Here is a 24,021-nt window from a genome sequence, read left to right as displayed (position 1 = left end):
TCCCCATCAAGGCTGAGATAGATAAGTTATTGATCAATGCAAGTATGAACTGTTACAGAGAAACTGCAAGTAAGTGGCTAAAAGGATTGTTAGGTCAGCCATGATCCTATTGAATGGCGGAAAAGGCTTGAGGGGCCAAGTGGCCTACTCCTGTTCCTATTTCTTATTGTTTTTAAAAAACTGCTCTCAGTTCTACACTCAGTTGCTCCAATATTCCTGTGGCTGGGCTCCCAATTCTGCACAAACTTCAACTCGTCTAAATTTCTGTAGCCGATATCCGCCCACAGATCTATCATTCTTACCTAACCCAAAACTGACAGGCAGGAAATTCCAGCTACCAATGAACCCCATACTTTGAACTGACTCTTTGTGTCATTAAATCCAATCTCTTTGATCCAATATTTGGTCACAGCCTCTAACCTCTTCACTGACATCAGTTTTCCCTCACATCTTGGTAAAGCTCCTTTTGAGTTTCTGGTCTTCAAGGAAATTGTGGAAGATCTTGCATCATTGCATTGATTTCCAGAAAGCCATTACACCATTCAGATAGCTATAGAAGATCACGACACACGATGCTTCAGCATAAGAGGTATCCATCTTACTCTCTGTATATTCTTTTGGTTGACAGTTGATCTACTAGCAAGCAGCCAGCTGGCCAGTCAGTCTACTATGTTCATAATTTAATAGTAATTTAACTAAGCATATAACTCAATCTGTATAGTAAATCTGACATGTCATACTGGTGTGCATGGTTAGTTGTTAATGAACTTCTAGATATCCGTGTGAATACAAACTGATTCTTTGTGGTATAGTTTATGTAAACTAATACATAAGAATCAATAAAAAGTACTTCATGCTGGTAGCAAATGGTCACACTGTGATGGAAGGTATTGGCAGCATTGTGGATGGTGAATGGTTAACTGATATCATTATTAGATTATTAGTCAAAAACCCAGGTAATGTTCTGAGGACCTGGGTTCAATCCTGCCACAGCAAATGGTGGAATTTAAATTTGCCAAAAGTCTGGAATTAAGTGTCTAATGATGACCATGAATCCATTGGTGATTATCAGGAAAAGCCTATTTGGATAAGTAATGTCTTTTAGACAAAGAAACCAGTGTCCTTACCTGGTCTGGTCCACATGTGACTCCAGACTGACAGCAATGTGGGTGATTCTTAACTACCTCTGGGCAATTCGGGATGGGTAATAAATGCTGGCCTGCCAATGATGCCCACATCCTGTTAGTGAATTTTAAAAAATGATAGGAACAAGGATCTGGCAGTATGCTTTGGGGATGTTGGGGAGAGGAGGTAATTTCTTGTGGAGCACTGGTAATTTCCCTACCATCAAGACAGGAGACCATGGTTCAAGCCACACTGTGTCCAAAGTGCAGAATATCATCAAAGAATCCCAACAGTGTGAAAGTCAGCCATTCTGCCCATCAAGTCTAACCAATCCTCCAAAGACCATCCCAACCAGGCCACTCGCAAACTGGAAAAGGAACACCTCATCTTCTCACCTCAGGAGCCTACAACCACACTGCATGAGCGTTGAATTCACTAATTTCTAAATCTCCCCTCCCCCACCTCGTCCTAGATCCAACCCACCTACTCAATTGCGCCCTCTTGACGCTGCCCATCTTCCTTCTCACCTATCGGCTCCACACTTCCCACTGACCGAACACCATCACCTCCTACTTTTGCCCACCTAAACTATCCCAACTGTCTTTCCCCTACCCCCACCCACCCCATTTATTTCTCAGCCCTTTTCCCCCTTCTAAGTCCTGAAGAAGGATCCTGCCTGAAATGTTGACTCACTTGTTCCTCAAATGCTGCCTGACCTGTTCTGATTTTCCAGCGCCAAGCTTTATCAATCCCCACATCCCACTGAGGACCACACCCCTACCCTATCCCTGTAACCCTGCATTTCCCATGCTTAATCCACCTAGCCTGCAGATCTCTGGACACAACGGGCAATTTAGCATGGTCAAACCATCTAACTTGCACACCTTTGGAATGTGGGAGGAAACTGGAGCACCTGGAGGAAATCGGTGCAGATACCAGGCAACTCCATACAGACAGTTGACTGAGGTGGCATTTGAACCCAGGACCCAGGCACTGTGAAGTAGCAGTGCTGACCACTGGGCTACCGTACTGTCCCTGCTCATGTGTGAGCATGTTGCTTAAAAATATCGAAAAAGTGGGATTTGAAGAGGCACATATTGTCTAGTGGTAATGCCCCTACCTTTCAGTCAGGAGGTATAGGTTCAAGTTCCATTTGCTCTAGAGGTGAGTAATAACATCTGTGAACAGGTTGATTAGGAAAATAAAAAGTCGGAATTTTGAAAGTTGTTAAAGGACAGTTCTGATGTACTCTGGTGATCCTAAAATGAAATACAGAAAGAAAACACCAAGGAAGCCATTCTTAATATTTAAAAAGGCTTACCTGTGTCCAGGGACTGGTCAATTCCACTATTTAGTTTTCATGAAGTCACTCTTCTTAGGCATGACTACTCCCGAGAGGAACAGGCCTGCAACTATGCGAGAAGACAAGAAAACAAAATAAAAAGAGATATCAACAAAGATAAGAGAAACTTTACACAGTAACACAGGTTCTTTTTATTTTGGTTAATTAAAAGAGCACAATGAAGCATGGCAATGATAGAAAGCAAATATCTCACCATGATTGGATTCCAGTGATTCTTCCAAGACAGAATAGTTTAGGATTGAAACCTTCATGTTACAATTGAGAAAGCTCAATTCACCTAACCTGCACATTTTTGGAGTGTGGGAGGAAACTGGAGGAAACCCACACAGACACGGGGAGAATGTGCAAATTCCCACAGACAGTTGCCTGAGGTGGGAATATGAACCCAGGTCTCTGGCGCTGTGAGGCAGCAGTGCTAACCACTGTGCCACCATGCTGCCCAAGTTTGTGTAACAAACTTAAATTCTATTAGTGAAGAACATTTGCAGCTTACTGTGAATATGTCACAGTGACTAACTGCCACAGTAAATAACGAATAATAAAATGATCTATCATCCAGAGGGCTGCCAAGAAGATAGCCATACTTCTCCTCGAACCGAGAAAAAAAGGCTTCCATGCACCAGATTTCTAAGATACTAGTTTTCTTTTCTCCAAAAGTCTCTTTGGGTATTCAGAACAGTGGCAATGGATGTTGGGGCAGTTGAATGTTCCTCCTGTAGAATGTGGGAGGTAAGGGTCACCACTAGTGTCCCAACTGACTTCATCTGTGGGAAGTGTACCCAACTCCAGCTCCACGGAAGCAGTGTTAGGGAACTGGAGCTGGAGCTGGATGAACTTCAGATCATTCCGGAGGTGGAGGGGGTTATTGAGAGGAGTTACAGGGAGGTAGTTACTCCACAGGTACAAGAAAAAGGCAGATGGTTACTGTCAGGGGACAGAAAGGGAACTGGCAGGCAGTGCAGGGAACCCTGTGGTTATTCCCCTCAATAACAAGTATACTGTTTTGGATACTGTTGGCGAGTGGGGGGGATCTTTCCAGGAGTAAGCAATGGGGTACAGGTCTCTGGCACTGAGTCGGTTTCTCTTGCTCAGAAGGGAAGGGGGAAGAGGAGTACTGCATTAGTCATTGTGGACTCCCTAGTTATGTGGACAGATAGGAGGTTCTGTGGGAACGAGAGAGACTCATGGTTGGTGTGTTGCCTCCCAGGTGCCAGGGTGCATGATATCACTGATTGTTTTTTCGGGAACCTTGAAGGGGAGGAGGAGCAGCCCTAGTCATGGTTCACATAGGCACCAACGACATAGGTAGGAAAAGGAATGGGAATTTCAGGCAGAAATTCGGGAGCTAGGGTGGAAGGTTAGAGCTAGGACAGAGCTCGAGCTAGAGTTATTATCTCTAGTTTGTTGCCTGTGCCATGTGCTAGCGAAGCAATCAATAGGGAGAGAAAGGAGTTGAACACGTGGCTACAGGGATGGTGCAGGACGGAGGGTTTCAGATACCTGGATAACCGGGGCTCATTCTGGGGTAGGTGGTCTATACCTGAACCAGAGGGGTACCAATATCTTGGGGGAAAATTTGCTAATGCTCTTTGGGAGGGTTTAAACTATTTCAGCAGGGAAATGGAAACCTGAATTGTAGTTCCAATGTCCAGGAGGTTGAGAGTGGTGATGTCAGAAATATGTTTTCAAGTTGCCAATGGTTCACTGACAAACAGGAAGGTGGTTTGAAGTGTATCTACTTCAACGCCAGGAGCATCTGGAATAAGGTGGGTGAACTTGCAGCATGGATTGGTACCTGGGACATCGATGTCGTGGCCATTTCGGAGACATGGATAGAGTAGGGACAGGAATGTTTGTTTCAGTTTCCAGGAGTTAAATATTTCAGTAAGAACAGGGAAGATGGTAAAAGAGAGGGAGGTGTAACATTGTTAGTCAAGGACAGTATTACGGTGGCAGAAAGGACGTTTGATAAGGACCCATCTACTGAGGTAGTGTGGGCTGAGGTTAGAAACTGGAAAGGTGAGGTCACCCTGTTGAGAGTTTTCTATCAGCCTCCAAAAAGTTCCAGAAATGTAGGGGATAGGATAGCAAAGGTAATTCTGGATAGGAGCAAAAGTAACAGGGGAGTTGTTATGGGGGACGTTAACTTTACAAATATTGACTGGAAGCACTGTAGTTTGAGTGCTTTAGATGGGTCAGCTTTTGTCCAAAGTGTGCAGTGGTGGGGGGGTCCTACACAGTATGTAGATATTCCTAATGAAGGTTTTTTGCCCGAAACATTGATTTTCCTGCTCCTCGGATGCTGCCTGACCTGCTGTGCTTTTTCAGCACCACACACTTGACTTTAATCTCCAGCATCTGCAGTCCTCACTTTTGCCCAGTATGTAGATACGCCAACAAGGGGCGAGGCCACATTGGATTTGGTACTGGCTAATGAACCCAGCCAGGTGTTAGATTTGGAGGTAGGTGAGCACTTTGGTGATAGTGACCACAATTCGGTTATGTTTACTTTAGCGATGGAAAGGTTTAGGTATGTACTGCAGGGCAAGAGTTACAACTTGAGGAAAGGCAATTATGAGGCAATTAGGCAAGATTTTGGATGCATAGGATGGGAAGGAAACTGCAGGGGATGGGCACAATAGAAATGTGGAGCATATTCAAGGAACAGATACTGCATGTCCTTGATAAGTATGTACCTGTCAGGCAAGGAGGAAGTGGTTGAGTGAAGGAACTGTGATTTACTAAAGAAGTTGACTCTCTTGTCAAGAGGAAGAAGAAAGCTTATGTTAGGATGAGACATGAAGGCTCAGTAGGGCACTTGAGAGTTACAAGTTAGCCAGGAAAGACCTAAAGAGAGAGCTAAGAAGAGCCAGCAGAGGACATTGGATGTCTTTGGCAGGTAGGATCAAGGAAAGCCCTAAAGTTTCCTATAGGTATATCAGGAATAAAAGAATGACTAGAGAAAGATTAGGGCCAGTCAAGGACAGTAGTGGGAAGTTGTAGGTGGACTATTCGCACTGGAAAAATATAATGTTTTTGAGAAGTATACTGAGATACTAGACAGGATTGAGGTTCATAACGAGGAGGTGTTAGCAATTCTGGAAAGTGTGAAAATATATACGTCCCCTGGGCCGGATGGGATTTATCCTCTGATTCTCTGGAAAGCTAGGGAGGAGATTGCAGAAATTTTGGCTTTGATCTTTATGTTGCCATTTTCTACAGGAATAGTGCCAGAAGACTGGAGGATAGCAAATATTGTTCCCTTGTTCAAGAAGGGGAGTAGAGACGACCCTGGTAATTATAGACCAGTAAGCCTTACTTCGGTTGTGGGTAAAGTGTTGGAAAGGTCTATAAGAGATAGGATTTATAATCATCTAGAGAGGAATACATTGATATAGGATAGTCAACACGGTTTTGTGAAGGGTAGGTCATGCCTCACAAACTTTATTGAGTCCTTTGAGAAGGTGACCAAACAGGTGATGAGGGTAAAGTGGTTGATGTGGTGTATTTGGATTTCAGTAAGGCATTTGATAAGGTTCCCCACGGTAGGCTATTGCAGAAATTACAGAGGAATGGGATTGAGGGTGATTTAACAGTTTGAATCAGAAATTGACTAGCTGAAAGAAGACAGAGGGTGGTGATTAATGAGAAATGTTCATCCATGAGTTCAGTTACTAGTGGTGTACCACAAGGATCTGTTTTGGGTCCACTGTTATTTAACATTTATATAAATGATCTGGATGAGGGGATAGAAGAATGGGTTAGTAAACTTGCGGATGACACTAAGGTCGGTGGAGTTGTGGACAGTGTGGAAGGATGTTGCAGGTCACAGAGGGACATAGATAAGCTGCAGAGCTGGGCTGAGAGGTGGCAAATGGAATTTAATGCGGACAAGTGTGAGGTGATTTACTTTGGAAGGAGTAACAGGAATGCAGAGTACTGGGCTAATGGTAAGATTCTTGGTAGTGTAGATGAGCAGAGAGATCTCGGTGTCCATATACATAGATCCCAGAAAGTTGCCACCCAGGTTGAAAAGGTTGTTAAGAAGGCATACGGTGTGTTAGCTTTTATTGGTAGAGGGATTGAGTTTCAGAGCCATAAGGTCATGCTGCTGCTGTACAAAACTATAGTGCGGCTGCATTTGGAGTATTGCGTACAGTTCTGGTCACCGCAGTATAGGAAGGATGTGGAAACATTGGAAAGGGCGCAGAGGAGATTTACCAGGATGTTGCCTGATATGGGGGGAAGGTCTTACGAGGAAAGGCTGAGGGACTTGAGGCTGTTTTTGTTAGAGAGAAGAAGGTTAAGAGGTGACTTAATTGAGAAATATAAGTTGATCAGAAGGTTATATAGGGTGGACATTGAGAGTCTTTTTCCTCAAATGGTGATGGCTAGCACAAGGGGACATAGCTTTAAATTATGGAGTGATAGATATAGGACAAATGTTTGGGGGTAGTTTCTTTACTCAGAGAGTAGTAGGGGCATGGAATGCACTCCCTGCAACAGTAGTAGACTCGCCACCTTTAAGGGCATTTAAATGGTCACTGGATAAACATATGGATGAAAATGGAATAGTGTAGGATAGATGGGCTTCAGATTGGTTCCACAGATTAGCACAACATCGAGGTCTGAAGGGCTGTACTGCGCTGTAATGTTCTGTGTTCTATGTCTGGTTTAGTTCTGTGATCTGACTTGTCAAGTCTTAGCAACAGCTGGGATCATAATAATAGTTGTTGATAAGCTTCCAGATATCTGACTCGATCTGAAGTTTTGTGGTATATGTTACACAGGCTGACGTAGGCAAACATCAAGCTGGTAGCAAGTGATTCCATCAGTGGTAAAGACAGAACATGCAGAAATGTCACTCGCAAACTGTCTTGAGACAGCAGCATCCTTTAGCAGTTCATAGACAGATGGTGAAATGGAAAGAGATATAGCAATTGAAATATAATGCAGAGAAGTGTGGTGCACTTTGAAAGGAAAACGTGGCAATATAAACTGAAGGATGCAATTTTAAAAGAACCCAGTGTTGCCACAGCATCAATAAGGGGAAGGGTATCTGCCATGAAGTAACCGTTTGAACGGATTTGCTTGAATTTGATGGTTTACCTGGAGTTTCCAGTTGGTCACGGATGGGGAAAAAACCCAAAGCACCCCTCACCTCATTTTTATCCTTCCCCCGTAGAATTTCAGCAGGACAGGAAATCTGCCCTCTGGTCCCTGCAATCTCATCCAGTCTCATTCTGGTTGCAGCAATTATCCTTTTTCTGACTGTGTCTTTCTGTGCAGTTGCCCTCCTTTGCTTTACCCAATCCTTTCAGCTGCACCTTCCCGGTCTCTCTCAGTTCAAACGATAGAAACCCCACAGCATCTCTTGCTATCTGACTTGACAACCATCTGTGGAACATCTTGACAGATTAACAAAATATAAATTTATATAGTGATTGCCTTCTGAGGTACTATGCTGACTTGACAACCTCTAGTATGATCTGCACACAGAGAATTTTATACTTGTAATGATTGTACTTGAGTATGCTAATAATTAGAAGCATAATTTACCAACATATAGAGAAATAAGTGAGCTCTCACCTTGGGTACATGGCTGCACTGAAACCATTATGAACAACAATTACAGGCACCATGGTTGTAAAATTAATCCTATTTATACATGCTCATAAATGTCAAAAGTTAATATTACAGATGTTCAAGTTGAGAGCTATGCACAAGAATGTTACTATACTGTTGAAAGTAATTTTTTATCAAGTAAACTAGCAATAGAAATGGACATATTATCCATATTATTTGAAGCATCTGCTCACTTACTGATGATGATAAACACAGACTTTATGCTTAGTTTGCACTGCAAGCTGTTAAATTAAAAGCCTGGCCAAATTAACACTGACAAGATAATCTTCAACGAACAATTTGTGCCAACATTTGAACATGTAATTATACTTCACAGTAATCAGCGGGCCTCACTCTACCCCTAGGCTTAATTATTAATTTGCTTAGGCCTACATAAACACTGCAAATTGATTCATACAAAATGTTGCTTGAAACTTTAAGGTGACCTTGTTTTTCAGATTATTTTTAAAATTACATTTGAAGATGTTGAAGACAGATTGAAGGAAGACCCCACTTTGGATATAAATCATCAAATTTGCTTCAATTATCCAATTTAAAACCTCATGGTATGCACTGCATATTCTCTCACTGTTCTTAAAAACATAGGAACAGGAATAGGCCATTCAGCCCCTCAAGCCTGTTCTACCATTCAATGAGGCCATGCTGGTGATCCATGGCCGAACTTCACATACCTGCCTTGGAGTTTAATTATAAGGAGATTATTTGCTGGGTGTTGCATGGTAGTATCAGGACAAAGAGTTTGAAATTGAAGACCATATGAATAGAATATAGACATAGATCACAAGGTGTGGTGTTTACTTCAGAATGACTGTGGAGTCATCTGTGTTATTTGTAGCACAATGTCCTGGGAGGGCTAGTGCACTTCAGAAGGGTTTAAACTAGTTTGGCAGGGGGATGGGAACCAGAGCTACAGGTAAGGAGACAGTATTGTTGAATGGACAGAAATAGAAGGCAGAGAGTCTGTCAGGAAGGATAAACAGATGACAGTGCAAATGGATGGGTTAAGGTGTGTCTGTTTCAATGTAATGAGTGTCAGGAATAAGAGTGATGAACTTAGAGCATGGATCAGTTCTAGGAACTACGATAACAGAGACATGGGTTTCACAGGGGCAGGAATGGTTGCTGGATGTTCCAGGGTTTACATTTTTTAAGAAGGCTGGGGGGTGAGGAGCATTGTTAATGAGAGAGTGCATCACAGCTGCAGAAAAGAAGGTTGTTGAGGAGGGTTTGTCTAATGAGTCAGTATGGGTGGAAGTCAGTTACAGGATAGGAGCAGTCACTTTATTGGGTGTTTTCTATAGACCCCCAATAGCAGCAGAGAGATGGAAGAACAGATTGGGCAAGAACAGATTAGATCTTGGAAAGATGCAGATGTAACAGAGTTGTTGTTATGGGTGACTTCAACTTCGCCAATATTGATTGGAACCTCCTTAGTGCAGATGGTCTGGATGGAGCCGATTTTGTCAGGCGTGTCCAGGAGGGATTCCTGACTCAATATGTAGATCGGCCGACTGGGGGGGAGGCCATATTGGATTTGGTACTAACAACGAGCCAGGCCAGGTGTCAGATCTCTTGGTAGGAGAGCATTTCGGTGACAGTGACCACAACTGCCTCACCATAGCCATGGAGAGGGATAGGAGCAGACAGTATGAGAAGGTATTTAATTGGGTGAGGGGAAATTATACTGCTATTAGACAGGAGCTGTGGAATATAAATTGGGAACAATTGTTCTATGGGAAATGCACAACAGAAATGTGGAGGCTGTTTAAGGAGAACTTGTTGCAAGTGTTGGATAACTTTGTCCCACTGAGACAGGCAAGGACTGGTAAGGTCAAGGAGCCTTGGATGACAAGAGAAGAGGAGCTTCTCATCAAGAGCATTGAGGAAGCAAGGATCTGGCACAGCTTTAGAGGATTGCAGGATTGCTAGGAAAGAACTCAAAAATGGTCTGAGAAGAGCTAGAAAAAGCCTTGGCACGAAAGATGAGGAAAACCCAAAGGCATTCTATATATACATGAGGAATAAGAGAATGATCAGAGAGAGGGTAGGGCCAATCAAGAATAGTGAAGGAAACTTGTGCCTAGTGTTTGAAGAGGTAAGGGAGGCCCTAAATGAGTTTTTTTCTTCAGTATTCAGCATTGAGAGAGAACTTGTTGATAGTGAGAACACCGTGGGCCAGATTAATAGGCTTAAAGAGATTGATATTAAGAAAGTGGATGCACTGGAAATTCTGCGAAGCATCAAAATAGATAAATCCCCAGAGCTGGACCAGATATATCCCGAGGTACTACGGACAACGAGAAATGAGATTGCTGCACCTCTGGCGATGATCTTTGCATCCTCACTCTCCATGGGAGTAGTACCTGATGATTGAAGGGAGGCAAATGTTCCTTTGTTCAAGAAAGGGAAAAGGAAAATTCCTAGGAATTACAGACCAGTCAGTCTTACCTCTGTGGTAAGCAAGGTACTGGGAAGGATTCTGAGAGATAGGATTTATGACTATTTGGAAAAACATAGTTTGATTAAAGAGAGTGAGCATGCCTTTGTGAGGGGCAGGCCATGCCTCACAAGCCTTACTGAGTTCTTTGAGGATCAGACGAGACAAGTTGATGAAGGTTGAGTAGTGGATGTGATGTACATGGATTTCAGTGAGGCATTTGATAAGGTTCCCCATGGTTGGCTCATTCAGAAAGTTAAGCGGTATGGGATACAGGGAAATTTGGCTGTCTGGATACAGAATTGACTGGCCGTAAGAAAACAGTGAATGGTAGTGGATGGAAAGTATTCCGCCTGGAGGTCAGTGACCAGTGGTGTCCCGCAGGGATCTGTTCTTAGGCCTCTGCTCTTTGTAGTTTTTATAAATGACTTGAATAAAGACATGGAAGGGTGGGTTAGTAAGTTTGCCGATGATACAAAGGTCGGTGGTATTGTAGATAATGTCGAGGGCTGTTGCAGGATACAACATGACACTGACAGGATGCAGAGTTAGGCTGAGAAGTGGCAGATGGAGTTCAACCTGGATAAATGCGAGGTGATTCATTCTGGAAGGTCAAATTTGAATGATGAATACAGGATTAAAGACAGGGTTCTTAGCAGTGCGGAGGAACAGAGGGATCTTGGGGTCCATGTTGATAGATCCCTCACAGTTGCCACCCAAGTTGATAGGGCTGTTAAGAAGGCATATGGTGTTTTAGCTTTCATTAAGAGGGGGATTGAGTTTAAGAGTTGTGAGGTTATGCTGGAGCTCTACAAAATCCTGGTTAGACCACACTTGGAATATTGCGTCCAGTTCTGGTCGCCTCATTATATGAAGGATGTGGATGGTATAGAGAAGGTGCAGAGGAGATTTACCAGAATGCTGCCTGGATTGGAGGGCATGTCTTATGATGAGAGGTTGAGTGAGCTAGGACTTTTCACGCTGGAGAGAAGAAGGAAGAAAAGTGACTTGATAGAGGTGTACAAGGGAATGAGAGGCATAGATAGAGTAAATCGCCAGAGATTTTTCCCCAGGGCATAAACGGCTGTCACGAGGGGTCATAATTTTAGATGATTGGAGCAAGGTATAGAGATGTCAGAGTTAGGTTCTTTATGCAGAGAGTAGTGGGTGTGTGGAATGCACTGCTAGCAGTAGTAGTAGAGTCAGAGCCATTAGGGACATTAAGCAACTGTTGGACAAGTACATGGATGGCAATAAATTGAGGGGTGTGTAGGTTAGGGTGACCTTAGATTAAGGTAAATGTTCAGTACAACATCGTGGGCTGAAGGGTCTGTACAGTGCTGCACTTTTCTATGTTCTATGTTTCAGTCACTTACCCTACTTGGCCAAAGAAGGACAGAGGATAGGTTGGCAATGTGACCAGGAGAGATTGTTTGATTTGTTCTGGATTCTGGGACAAATCAGTACTTGGATTTTTGAGGATACAGCGACCACAAGGAATGAAGAGGAGAGTGTAATCTGAGAGTGTAATCTGAGAGTGTAATCTGAGAGTGTAATCTGAGAGTGTAATCTGAGAGTGTAATCTGAGAGTGTTGCTGAGAGACCTGACGGGTTGCGGTGAGATGAGTTCTCCCACAGAAAGGAAAAATCTAACAACTCTCCAACTGAGGCAGCACGGATCGAAATACAGAAACATAGAAAATAGGAGCAGGTTGATCCTGCTCCACCTTTCTGTGTGACCATGGTTGATCATCGAATTCTGTATTCCATTCCTGCTTTCACCCCAGACCTTTTCAACCCTTTAGCACTAAGAACTAGAGTCAATGTTCTGGCCTCAACTGCTCTCTATGACAGTGTAGATACACCTTGTCACGGCCAGGCAGGTCAATCTGTTCGAGGTGTAGATTTCCTGTTTGCGTCCCAAGTGTTCTCAGTCTGATCCATCGAGCTCAAGCTGATTTTCTTCTCTGAACCACGGCCTCCTGCTGGCTGACTGTCACCTACAGGATGACCAGTGGGGCTGGCAAGAGAACTTGGGAGCTGAATGTGAAACCTTTGACTCCAGAAAACATTCAGGAACTCAAAAGGGACTACAAAGGTTGGAGAACTGTGAAGCCCCTCTTTGAGTCTCCAGTAGACTGGTGCAGACTGGTGGGAAACAGTCAAGGGGAACATCAAGAGGTTTTTTTTGTCCTCAAAGGTGTTCAGGTGTGTATGTGTGTGAGAGAGAGATGAGTAAAATTTGTCCAAACTTCAGAAAAGCATGCAGAACCTACACTTGCTGCAGATGATGGGGGTTGATATCATGGAAAATCTCCAGGAGGTGAAGAGCCAGTAATCCTTGCTCTTTGCCTCGTAAGCCTCCAGCACCCACAGCATAGAGCAGGATGAAATGTGCATGGAGAGATCTCTGTGATTATTAGCCTGAAGGGAGATGATGACAGTAACGTCATTTCAATCTGACATCCTGAGGACCAGCCAATCTCTTTATACCAGACTGCATGACCCAAAGCCCACAGGCAGTATGGCCTCCCAGTCACTTCTGTCCTCCATCACGGTGGTCTTAGATGACAGCACATGGGAGAGCATGAACTAGACGTTAACTCTAGGTTAGCTGGCCAAGGCCCTCAAGTCCTTTGAAAAAATAAAACTTGTGAAGTGACTGCTCATCGGCCGAGGCTATGGGACCTCGTTGGCCAGGATCTGCTGGAATTGTACGACAGTATGCTTCAGTATGAAGGAATCCATGAGGAAGGGTATCATCACCCACATCGACAAGGGGAAGGGGGAGAGGGCGGAAATTAGACATTGATGACCACTTTCACTCCTGAATGCAGATGACAAAATCATGTTTTAGGTTATTGTCAGCCAGGTAAGGTCTGCTCTGGGATTGGTGATTGACCCCGGCCACACCTGTGCTGTACCTGACAGGATGATCTCAGAGATCCTCCTCAGGGATACAATTGCCTATATGCAGGGCAGGGTTGGTGATGCTCCAGGTGTAGTCATTGTTTGTCCTTGGTCATGGAGCTGCTCTGGACGAACCTCAATGTGAACCACTGCATCTCTCTCCAGATTTCCTTTGCAAAGGCACATTCCATCAGGATATGTTTGACAGTCTCTTGCCCCTCCGTAGCTGCTTTTAGGACACTGTGTGGTGGTACAGAGAGTCCGAGTACTCATGAAGGATCTGACCACCACCAGCCAAGCTACATTTTGGTGCTTGTTGGAATGTTCTAGAGATAAAGCATCCTGCCAAATGACTGACAGTCTACTCAGGGAACAACCTGAAAGATTCCACCCTCTCCTTTTCCCACAGGGTCTCGAGGACTCTATGTGCTGACCACTTCCTGATGGACTGCTGGTCAGTGGGGATTTTCTTTGCAAATGTCTCCACCAGGGACAGGTGATACGGGACGGTCCGACTACTTGGAGTATTCAACAACAACGACGCCATTCCTTTGCAACACCAGGGACAGGTAGCACCTCAGTATGGAATAACATAAGGTGCGAGGGTCTGCGCACAGCTTGATGCAGCTGCACCCAAAGGTGGACATCAGGATGGGAGTGGCATTAGCTACATTCATCTCCTCCTTATCTAGAGCTTTGTACACAATGTCCATGTGGACACAGTCCATCCTAGACCTCCAGATGAAGTGGGAGAAGGTTTAGATGACAGTTATGCTGCAGATTTGGGGAATGGGCCAGATCTGTGCCTCGTGGGGCAACACCGAGAGCCCCTCACACCTGATGAATATGTTTTTATCTGTAATGGAGAGGGAGCAGTGCTCTTGAAAGCTCAGGTTTTGCCTGACCTTGGTGATATGTTCCTCCCAACATTTTGCGCATGCCCCGGCCCTTCCGATCCACAGCACCTTCACAGAATCTGTCCTGACAGGGAAGGAAACAAAGGTTCAGTTAGCCCAGTTCCCAAAGAACATGTTCTTCCTTTTGCTTTGATTTACTTTGGCTCCCAAGGCTAGTTCAAACTGGTCACAGATACTCTTGGGTCTGTGCACTGACAATGAATCTGAGCAGAAACCAGCAACTGGCAAAGCTCTGCTGCCTGGAACAGTCACCTCTCTCAGGCTCACATCGTTCCTGATGGACACAACAAAAGCTTCTATATAACACACAACCAAGGCAGGAAGAGATGGCAGCCCTGTCTGACTCCGGATCTGATCGGGAAGCTTTCTGATTCCTACCCATTGATTGAGATTGCTCTACTAATGTCAGCATTGAGCAGTTACATCCACTTGCTGATACCCTTCCCAAAGCCCATTTTGGAGAGTACATCCCTCATTTGGTGTGTCTTATGCTTTCAAAGGCCGTTTCCTCATCCAAGGTGATGATCAGAAAAGGAACTAATCTCCTGGCTGAGAGAGTAAACAGTGTAGTGGCAGTGGACTTCAACTAGTAAGATGGAGAGGCGGGTCGACTGGTGAGCTCAACTTTGGAAGTACTAGAGAGGGCAAAAGAGAGAAGATGGGGAACGGGGAAAAGTAATTGAGAGAAGACTTGAGTGTTGACAGAGGACAAAGCAATGGTCACCTTCCATTGGGGAAGAAAGAGATAAGGACAGGGTTAAATTGTATTTATATAAATACACTGAGTGAACAAAATTGGGGAACGAGAAGCAGAAATTGCTCTGGGGATTATGACACAGTAACATTGACAGAATGTGGCTCAAGCCAGAACAGGATTGGACACTTAACATCCTGGGTAATAAGGCTTTTAGTAGAAACCGGGTGGGTAACCAGGGAGAGGTGTAGCAGTCTTGGTCAAAGGTAGTATCATTGACCTTAAATGAGATACAGTTCCTGAAAGAGAATCCAAATGGTAGGAAGGAAGCAGTGATCTTGTTGGGTAAACATCTGAATAGTGGGCAGGAAGTAGAAAAGAGCATTTGTAGGCAGATTGTTGAAACCTGCAGGACAAGTAGCGTTGTGATCCTTGGTGATTTCAATTACCCCAGGGTAGACTGGGAGAAAGGTACAGGGTGGGCCATGGAAATGGAGAAATTCCTACAATATTGCAGGAGGATGTTCCGGAACAGTACATTTTCAATCCTGCCTTAGAGGAAATGAGGCAGGCCAAGTGGAGAACATCAGAGGTTGGGGGGGGGGGAAGCATTTTGAATTCAAACTTCATCATCTGCCATAATTTGAACCCAGGTCCCCAGAATATTACCTGAGTCTCTGGGTTAATAGTCTAGCAACAATCCTACTGTGCTAACTCTGTGCCAGAACAACAATAGCAATAAAAATAAAGCAGAGTCTCTCAAACGCAGGAGAGAGGCGAGGTCTGGAATAAGGGAAGCTCAGTGGAAATATGAGGAAAGGATGGCATGCTGTGCTGAAACAAAGAGTAAAGTATTCATCAAACACATTAATATAAAAGATTAGTGAAGGATGGAGTGGGAACCATTTGGAACAGGCAGTGCAAGCTGCTCACTGAAGCAAAGGAGAGAGTGCAAAGGAGATTCACTAGAATGAAACTAGGAATGAGGGATTTCAGGGACAAGGAAAGAAATTAGGTTTATTCTTCTTGGAGCAGAGACTAAACGTTGACCTTATTGAGGTGTTCAAAATTATGAACAATTTTGACAGGGTGAAGGAAGAGATTCTGTTTCCACTAATTGGTCTGTCAGTAATTAAGTGTCACTATTTCAAGGTTGTCAAAAATCTACAGTTTTCTACAGACTCCCCAATAGCAACAGAGGCACAGAGGAGCAGATTGGGAGGCAGATATTGGAAAGGTCCAGCAACAACAGGGTTAATTGTCATGGGTGACTTTAACTTCCCTAATATTGATTGGAACCTCCTAGTTCAAGTACTTTGGATGGAGCAGTTTTTTTTATCAGTTGCGCCCAGGAAGGGTTCCTGACTCAATATGTAGATAGACAGAGGGCATATTGGATTTGGTGCTTGGCAATGAACCATGCCATGTCTCAGATCTCTCAATGGGAGAGCATTTCGGTGATAGTGATCACAACTCCCTGACCTGTACCACACTCATGGAGAGGCTTAGGAGCAGAAGGTATGGGAAGTATTTTGGGGGAATTACAATAGATTAGATTAGATTAGATTACTTACTATTAGACAGGAACAGGTGTCTCGGGGAAATGCACAACAGAAATGTGGAGGTTGTTTAGGGAGCACTTGGTAATGTGCTTGTCCCACTGAGGCAAGGAAAGGATGGTAGGTTGAAAGAGGTAAAAACAATGACTGCAGATGTTGGAAACGAGATGCTGGATTAGTGGTGCTGGAAGAGCACAGCAGTTCAGGCAGCATCCAAGTAGCTTTGAACCTTGTGTGACAAGGAATGTGGGACATCTAGTCAAGAGGAAGAAGGAAGCTTACTTAAGGTTGAGGAGGCAAGGATCAGACAGGGCTCTAGAGGGTTACAAGGTAGCCAGGAAGGAACTGAAAAATAGACTTAGGAGAGTTAAAAGGGGGCATGAGAAAGCTTTAGTGGGTAGGATTAAGGAAAACGCTAAGGCATTCTACACTTATGTGAGGAACAAGAGAATGGCCAGAGTGAGGGTAAGGTCGATCAGGGATAGTGGAGGGAACTTGTGCCTAGAGTCGGAGATGGTGGGGAGGTCCTTAATGAATACTTTGCTTCAGTATTCACTTCCGAGAGGGATCTTGTCGTTTGTAAGGACAGTGCGAAACAGGCTGATATGTTCGAACAGGCTGATGTTAGGAAGGAAGATGTGCTGAAAATTTTGAAAAACATGAGGATAAATAAATCCCCTGGGCCAGATGGGATATACCCAAGGTTACTACAGGAAATGAGGGAAGAGGTGCAGAACTGGGCTGATATTCAACCTGGATGTTATTCATCCTGGAAAAATGTGATGTGATTCACTTTGGAAGATCAAATTTGAATGCAGAATACAGGGTTGAAGGCAGGATTCTTGACAGTGTGGAGGAACAGAGGGACCTTGAGGCCCATGTCCATAGATCCCTCAAAGTTGCCACTCAAATTGATAGGGTTGTTAAGAAATCATATGGTTGTTGGCTTTCATTAGCAGGGGGATTGAGTTTAAGAGTCACGAGGTTATGCTGCAGCTCTATAGAGCTCTGGTTAGACCATACTTGCAATATTGTGTTCAGTTCTGGTCACCTCATTATAGGAAAGATGTGCAGAGAAGATTTACCAGGATGCTGCCTAGACTGGAGGGCATGTCTTATGAAGAAAAGTTGAGGGAGCTAGGGCTTTTCTCATTGGAGTGAAGACTTGATAGAGGTATAAAACTTGTTGAGAGGCATAGATAGAGTGGATAGCCAGAGACTTTTTCCCATGGTAGAAATGACTATCACAAGGGGACACAATTTTAAGGTAAGTGGAGTAAGGTTCAAGGGAGATGTCAGAGGTAGGTTCTTTACACAGAGAGTGGTGGGTGTGTGGAATGCACTACCAGCGGTGGTAGTAGAATCAGACACATTCGGAACACTTAAGCGACTCTTGGATAGGCCCATGTAAGATAGTAACATGAAGGGTATGTAGATTTGTTTAATCTTACGAGTAGGATAAAAGGCTGGCACAACATTGAGGTGGAAGGGCCTGTATTGTGCTGGACTGTTAAAAACAGTATAGAATATTCTCTATTCTATGTTAACTAGAGAGCTAGGAGTGAGATGAGGAGAAACTTCATCACTCAGAGAGTTGTTAGGATTTGGAATTCCAGCTGGGAGAGTGGTGCAGGTAGATTCTATACAAGGTTTCAGAAGAGAGCAGTATATTTCAAAGGGATGAATTTAGATGGATATGGAAAAACAGTTGGAGGATGGGACCAGCTGGGTCGCTGTTTTGGGAGGCAGTACAGGCACAATGGGTTAAATGGCACTCCGTGTGAACTGTAAAATTATATGATTCTGTATTTTAAAAAAATCACTGGACTCAAAACTTTCTGTTTCTCACCTCACTGATGCTGCCAGACACAGAGTTTTTTCAGGAACTTCTGTCAGGGAAACAGATGTATTTTTATATAACTCGGCCATCATTAAGTTACTTTTTATTCCAGATTTTTTATTGAATTGAAATTTCACCAGCCACCATGCTGAGTCAACCCCAGGTCTGTAGAACGTTAGCAGGGGGTCTAGATTTCTCATCCAGACACATTACCACTATATCACTGTCTCCCAAATGCAACTGAACACTGCAGTGCGATCACCAATTGTGGCCTTATGATTATCATCGATGAAGTAGCTGAAGATGCCTGGTCCTCAAGAAACTACACTAAGGAACATTTTGGTAAAGATTTGTTTACTCCTTGTAAACCAACACCTTCTTAATTATTTTCCAAACATTTGTCATAATGTTACATTTTTAGACCTTTGTGATTCTCACCTTTAAATGTTTTATGAACGTTAACAACCCGATGTTCTGATGTTTACCATATTTCGGAGAAGGATGGAGACAGTGGAAGAGTCTTTTTATCAGCTTTGTCCATGGTGGTGGTGGTGAAGATGGTGGTTGTGGGGGTGGGGGTGGGGAGGGAAGTGGTCTCAAAGATCAGGGACACATTACCTCATTCAAGACATATCCAAAGGTGCTAATCTTAGCAGGCACACTCTCTCTGCTCACTGAACCTGTATCTGCTATCAAGTCCAAGATAAAAATGTTGGGAGAATGCCTAGTCTTAACAATGAGTGATGAATGTGGAGATGGAGCAGGTTTATTTAATCATAGATACACAGCTGAAAGTCGTGAGTAAAACTATGGTTGACTGAAGAAAGAAACACCCACAATAAAAATTCACACGGAAGCCCATTCAGAAAAGTAACAAATTTTATTTTTGAAAAGAGAACAATAACAATTTTTGTGTTTATTTGGTGCCTTTACCATAGTGAAAAGCTTCAAGGTACTCTGCTGGATTAATAAACCAAAATGAGGAATGGAGTCACAGAAAGAGAAATTAGGGTTGGTGAGGTAAGCTTTAAGGAGTAAATCTGAAAGAAGACAGGATTGGAATGGGAGTGTGGGAGAGAATTCCAGACTGAATTCACATTGGAATGATCCTTTGAAATGTGGAAATTTAGCTTTAGTCTAATTGGTTAATAGGATGAGCACCTCTACTTTCTTATTTTGAAAACTGCAAGAAATGAATCCATCGGTCCTTATTTCTGTTGTCAGCAATGTATTGTGTAAATTCCAAAACTACTAAAATGGTGATTATCACTCACATTGACCATGGATTGGCTGAGGCTGGACAACACAGTACCAACATTGCCATCTTGCAGGCAAAAAGTCTGTGTGTGAAAATTTCAAGCACTGATATTCTTCCTTACAAGACCAAGAGTGAAAAACCGTTCCATGAGTCAGAATGACTATCCCTTTACTGTATAGGGTGGAGGTTTGCTCGCTGAGCTGGAGGTTTGATATCCAGACGTTTCATTACCTGGCTAGGTAACATCATCAGTGGTGACCTCCAAGTGAAGCGAAGCTGTTGTCTCCTGCTTTCTATTTATATGTTTGTCCTGGATGGGGTTCCTGGGGTTTGTGGTGATGTCATTTCCTGTTCGTTTTCTAAGGGGTTGATAGATGGTATCTGGATCTGTGTGTTTGTTTATGGCGTTGTGGTTGGAGTGCCTGGCCTCTAGGAATTCTCTGGCATGTCTTTGCTTAGCCTGTCCCAGAATAGATGTGTTGTCCCAGTCGAAATGGTGGTTTTTTTCATCCGTGTGTAGGGCCAAGAGGGAGAGAGGGTCGTGTCTTTTTGTGGCTAGCTGGTGTTCGTGTATCCTGGTGGCTAACTTTCTTCCCGTTTGTCCTACGTAGTGTTTGTGGCAGTCCTGACAAGCAGACCAAACACAGTTAGAAACCCTAACCACCTTACCATACATCAAAGAAGTTTCAGAAATGACAGCCAGACTACTAAAACCCCTCAGAATCCTAGTAGCACACAAACCCACCAACACTCTCAAACAAAAACTAACAAACTTAAAAGATCCAGTACAACCCATGGACAAAACCAACGTCATCTACAAAATTCCATGCAAGGACTGCCACAAACACTATGTAAGACAAACAGGAAGCAAGTTAGCTACCAGGATACACGAACATCAGCTAGCCACTAAAAGACACGACCGTCTCTCCCTCGTAGCCCTACACACGGAGGAAAAAAACCATTTCAACTGGGACAACACATCTATACTTTCTGGATTAGTGGTGCTGGAAGAGCACAGCAGTTCAGGCAGCATAATCTATACTTTGACAGGCTAAGCAAAGACATGCCAGAGAATTCCTAGAGGCCTGGCACTCCAACTACAATGCCATAAACAAACACATAGATCCAGATACCATCTATCAACCCCTCAGACAACAAACAGGAAATGACATCACCACAAACCCCAGGAACCCCATCCAGGAGAAAGATATAAATAGAAAGCAGGAGACAACAGCTTTGCATCACTTGGAGGTCACCACTGATGATGTTACCTAGCCAGGTAATGAAATATCTGGATATCAAACCTACAGCTCAGTGAGCAAACCTACACCCTAAAGCTCAACCTGAGCTATAAACCTTCACAAACCTTGCAAATCCCTTTGTTGTGATGGGCACAAATCATTTCACAGCATTATTGATAGCACCTTACAAACCCCCAACCTCGACCACCGAGGACAACTGCTGATCATGCTTAGGAACTCAATTCTTGCAAGTTCCCCTTCAAGACATTCACCATCTTGACTTTGGAAATCGCTGTCCCTTCAGTTGGGTCAAAATCCTGGAATTCCCTTCCCTAAGGCAACATGGGGGGGGGTCACCCTGGCACATGGACTGCAGAGATTCAAGAAGGCAGCTCAACACCATCTTCTCAAGAGAAGTTGGGGAAGGACAGTAAATGCTGGCCTACTCAATGACATCTATGTTCCACAAACGAATAAAAGAAAGAAAGGACTCAAGAGATTGGAGTGTTTGCCATGCTGATCCTTGGCGAGTTAAAGTGGTGAACCAGTCTGTACAGAATCAACTGAGCGCAGCTAAGGTGAGCTCTAGCTACATTACAGTTGATCTTGAGTTAGAGGTTGTTCTAAAGTGGGATCCATAGAAATGATCGGGGTCTACAAAATAGCATGAATAAGACCCATTGTTGAGATGGCACTGGTCAGGTAGGTGCTGCTGACTGTCCCAGATTCTGGGGTCTCGTTGACAGAATACTATACAACTAACACTGTGTCAGTAATGCTTCAGCATAGATCAGGTAGCAACCACAACACACAGAGGGAAAACAACCGGGAAACAGCCAGCAGCTGTGCAGGGAGTAACACCTGATTTGTTGTCTATGTTAGATTAGAGTATCTCTCCACCCTGCAGGCACTCAGCCTCTACTCCTGATGAAGGGCTTTTGCCCGAAACGTCGATTTTCCTGCTCCTCGGATGCTGCCTGAACTGCTGTGCTTTTCCAGCACCACTCTAATCTAGAATCTGGTTTCCAGCATCTGCAGCCCTTGTTTTTATCTTGTTGTCTATGTTCACCATCACAGCCACCAACCCTAATTTGACTCTAGGAAAAGAAAGGAGATGTAGGGCAATGAAACACTGATCAGGGATGTTGCTGAACCTTTCGGTTGAAGGCAATGTAGAAGTTATCATGTCACAATGACATCAATGTACCCTACATTAGACAGTTCTGGCAAAATTTCATGTAAACTTCTTCAACAACTTTACCTTCAGCAATGTAAATGTGCCCTATGTTTATTGTACAATTTCAGATAGGGGTTTGTGATTATTAATCAACTTAGAAGCAGGCTCATTAACCAAAAACTGTTTTACACAGAACAGAAGCAACAAAAGGTTTGAATTTATGTATTACTTTCAATGGAGGATAACATCACCAGCCTCTTTGCAAATGCAGTCTGTGAAGGAGAGGTCACCAGAGGATGCTGATGATTACCGAGGAATGCTTAGCAATCAGCAAACATCCCCACTTCTGACCTACTGATGTACATAAAGATATTGATGAAGCAACCGAGGAGAGTTGAGCCTAGGACACTCCCTGAGACCTGTCCTGGAGCTGAGATGACTGACCTCCAACAAACCCAACCATATTCCTTTGTGTTTCTCCACTGATTTTAGATTTGCTAGGATTCCTCAATACAATATTCATTCAATTGTGGCCATGATGCCAAGAGCAGTCACTCTCATCTCACCTCCCCTCTGGAGTTCAACTCTTTTGCCCATGTGTGAATCAAGACTGTAATGAGGTCAGGAACTGTGTAGCCCAGGTAGACTCCCAACTGGACATCACTGAGCAGGTTATTGCTGAACTGTTGATGAGTCCTTCCATCACTTTACTGATGATCGAGAGTAGAAATGGCTACGTTGCTTTTGACCTGATTGTTATGTACAGGATTTCTTGGGAAATGCCAACTTCCTCCATTCATGTAATTTGGATGTTGCTGGCTATGGCAACATTTATTGCCCATTCCTAGTTATTCTTGAGAAGGAGATGGAGATCTACCTGCACTGCATTGCAACAACTTGGCTAAGGGTGCTGCAAGTTCTGGACTACAAATCTTCAGCGGTATTGCTGGATTATTGTTGTGGCCTTTGAGGTATCAAGTGACACCAGCCATTTCTTCATATCATGTGAAGTGAACAAAACCAACTGGTGACTGGTAAGTGTGAGACAAAACCTCAGCAGGATGTTGAAATGGATCATACACTCCATACTCTGGCTGAAGATTATTGCAAGTGATTCAGTCTTATTTATGACACTATTACTGGGTTACCCCATCAACCCTGGAGATAATCGTGGATCCTCCTCCTTCTCCAATGTGATGGGATCTGGGGCTGACCTAGCAGGTATGTGGATAACAAGGACCAGGTGTATATTTTCAATCTGTAGGTGGGACTGCGCAATGGTCATTCCTGTCATAGACAGATGCATTCAGCAAGTAGATTGGTTAGAATGAAGTCCTGTTGGTTCCACCTTGTTGGCTTCCTCACCAGCTGCCATGGGCCCAGTCCAGTAGCTATGTTCTTTAAGACTTGGTGAGCGTGGTCAGTAGCGGTGTTGCTGAGCCATTCCAAATAATGGACATCAAAGTCCCCCACACTGTGTGGCCTTGTTCAACTCAGTGCTTCCTCCAAGTTGTGTTCAATATGAAGGATTATTGGACTTGTCAGCTGAGGTGCAGTATATAGTAACCAGCAGGAGGTTTTCTCACCTATGTTTAACCTGATACAATGAGACTTCATGGGATTGGCAGTCAATTTGAGGACACCCAAGACAACTCTCCACCAAAAGCAGAAAAATGCCAGATGGAGTTTAATCCAGAAAAATGTGAGGTGATGCATTTTGGAAGTTCAAATCCAGGTGGAAATTATACAGTGAATGGCAGAACCCTCAGGACTATTGATATGCAGAGGGATCTGGGTGTGCAGTTCCACAGATCACTGAAGGTGGTAGGGCAAATAGATAAGGTAGTAAAAAAG

General features: G+C 43.8%; 1 protein-coding gene across 4 annotated transcripts in view; it reads right to left on the bottom strand.

Moving 5' to 3' along the window:
- fadd (Fas (tnfrsf6)-associated via death domain) overlaps positions 1-24,021 on the bottom strand; it is a 41,536-nt gene that overhangs the window by 3,282 nt on the left and 14,233 nt on the right. Inside the window, exons 3-4 of one of the 4 annotated variants that reach the window (XM_072592824.1) lie at positions 14,387-14,462; positions 2,447-2,537 (exon numbers count right to left, since the gene is read on the bottom strand). In XM_072592824.1, coding sequence (XP_072448925.1) covers positions 2,473-2,537; positions 14,387-14,462 — 141 coding nt within the window. In that variant the 3' untranslated portion in view covers positions 2,447-2,472. Of the gene's footprint in view, positions 1-2,446; positions 2,538-14,386; positions 14,463-19,352; positions 20,375-21,030; positions 22,088-24,021 lie in introns of those variants that run through there. The other 3 variants (XM_072592825.1, XM_072592822.1, XM_072592823.1) reach the window with 3 other exon arrangements.

This window comes from Chiloscyllium punctatum, chromosome 22 (genome assembly GCF_047496795.1).
Source record: "Chiloscyllium punctatum isolate Juve2018m chromosome 22, sChiPun1.3, whole genome shotgun sequence".
NCBI lineage: Eukaryota > Metazoa > Chordata > Chondrichthyes > Orectolobiformes > Hemiscylliidae > Chiloscyllium > Chiloscyllium punctatum.
This window is presented reverse-complemented; position numbering and strand designations above follow the sequence as displayed.